The sequence below is a fragment of the Pteropus vampyrus genome, unplaced genomic scaffold (genome assembly GCF_000151845.1).
Source record: "Pteropus vampyrus isolate Shadow unplaced genomic scaffold, Pvam_2.0 Scaffold514, whole genome shotgun sequence".
NCBI classification, from domain to species: domain Eukaryota; kingdom Metazoa; phylum Chordata; class Mammalia; order Chiroptera; family Pteropodidae; genus Pteropus; species Pteropus vampyrus.
Window position 1 is genome coordinate 9,940 of NW_011889295.1, and position 1,853 is coordinate 11,792.

The 1,853-nt window shown below is 59.1% G+C and overlaps 1 protein-coding gene across 1 annotated transcript in view; it reads right to left on the reverse strand.

The window, feature by feature from the left end:
• Positions 1 to 1,853, reverse strand: part of LOC105307747 (DENN domain-containing protein 3-like) — a 35,579-nt gene that overhangs the window by 2,526 nt on the left and 31,200 nt on the right. Inside the window, exon 18 of the mRNA XM_023524976.1 lies at positions 473 to 633. Coding sequence (XP_023380744.1) covers positions 473 to 633 — 161 coding nt within the window. The remainder of the gene's footprint in view (positions 1 to 472; positions 634 to 1,853) is intronic.

Consider the following 1,853-nt stretch of genomic DNA (forward strand, 5'->3'; position numbering starts at 1 on the left):
GCTGTACTGTCCCCGGAAAAAGAGCTGCCAGAGTCCCGACCCCCTGGGCCCCAGAGGGCGACCTTGGGTGGAGAGACACTGTCACAATAGTATCCACGTTCAATGACGTCAGCAGGGGTGGACTCTGATCCTGGACGGCTGGCACCTCCAGAGGAGGGGAGCCCTGGACAGAGACGGGGGCACAGGCAGCGTGCCACGAGAAGACGGGGCCCTGGCGGAGGGGTCTGCATGCCAAGGACCGCGGCCAGACCACCAGAAGCCACGGAAGGCCGAGTGCCAGCTGCCACTGACCACCCTAGTGATGCCCGGACCTGGTCCTACAGGACAGCTGTGCTGCTCCGTGCCGGAGACCAGACCAGACAGGAGGGCCCCCGACTCCGCGTTCCCAGCCGCCTGCTGCTGCAGCCTGCAGCCCCCTCCGGGAATCTGCCCCGCCCAAGTCCCCACGGCCCCCTCCCGCAGAGCCCAGCACCTGGGTGCCTCCGTCCTGTCCGGCACCACCAAGTCTGTGACGCTGGCGCGGTGGTCGGTGAGTTGCTTGTTGCAGGACATGCTGTGGATGTTGATGATGTAGATGACGGAGTCCTCTGAGCCGACCCACACCTGGCTCTGCTCCACCGCCACCATGCAGGTCTGCAGGCACCGAGAGGACCAGACAGAGCCCGTCAGTGCTCACCCTCGGCGTCCCCGGCCCCCCACCCACGTCCACGAACTCGGGGCCTCCACTCCTAGGGGACAACAGTCAGGCTCCCGCGAGCCTCTGGTCACGTTTCGTCAACCAGTCAACACACAACCTTGCTTTCTGCGCGCTTCTGCTCAGACACAGTATTTCACGTAACCGGTCGATTCAGTAACGTTGAACTTGCGACCGACAGCACGAGAACTCACGGCCGGACAAAGCCGACCCGACGTGTGTTTTCCCTGAGGCTCGGCCCGGGTGTCCCGCTGCGCGTAAGGAGTGCGGGCCAGCTCCGTGCCGGCCGGCCAAATGCAGACCGCTGGTGGAAAGTGTGGACATGGGACACCCAACCGCAGCGCCGAGGACGGGAAAGGGCGCGTGTCTGCACCAGGAGCTGGAAGTGTCACCGCGTCCACCTGGCTGGGGACATGCGTGCCGGGGAGCTCACTTTCCCGCTCTGTGCCCGTGCGTGCCTGGAAAACCATGCGGACCCGGAGCGTTTTGGGGTTACGGATTTTACCGGGTAAGGAATGTGCAGATGCGGGATCTGCACACGATGCTGATAAAAGCGCCAGGCTCAGCGCGGCCAGCTCGAGCCGCCAGTTCGCGCGGCCAGGCCTCCAGCACCCCGAGGTCAGCAGCCCGGGGTCACGTGTAGACTTGAAAGTGGAAATTACGGATAAAACACTGCAGAGTTATGAGAGCCACGTGAACGTGTGAGCACAGCCCCGCCTCCTGCCCGTCCTGGCCAGGCCCCCGGGTCCCCGAGCCGCTGTCACCCAGACGGCTAGTGGGCACCTTCGTTTTGATTTCGTGATTGCCTTTCCCGTCTTCATCTGTGATGAGTGCAGCATTTTACCGGTAACCGAAACGTCTCACGTTTCCAATACAAAAAAAAGCACCTTTCAAAGAGTAGAAGTCCCATCGCTCCTTATCTAAGTCAGAAGAAGGACCTTACACAAACTGAGTTTTAATTTTACCAATAAAGTCAGAAAAAGGTGCTAACTTGCTAATTTCAGAATTAACCACTTTAAAAAGCCTTTTGGAGGCATCTACCCGAGAATCGAGATAACTTTAATCAAATATCTTTATTAGCCCAAAAGTATCGAACTACTTTGAACTGTAAATTTCATAGGAGGCAGGATTTTCTTGGGATAGTCATCCCACTTTTTTT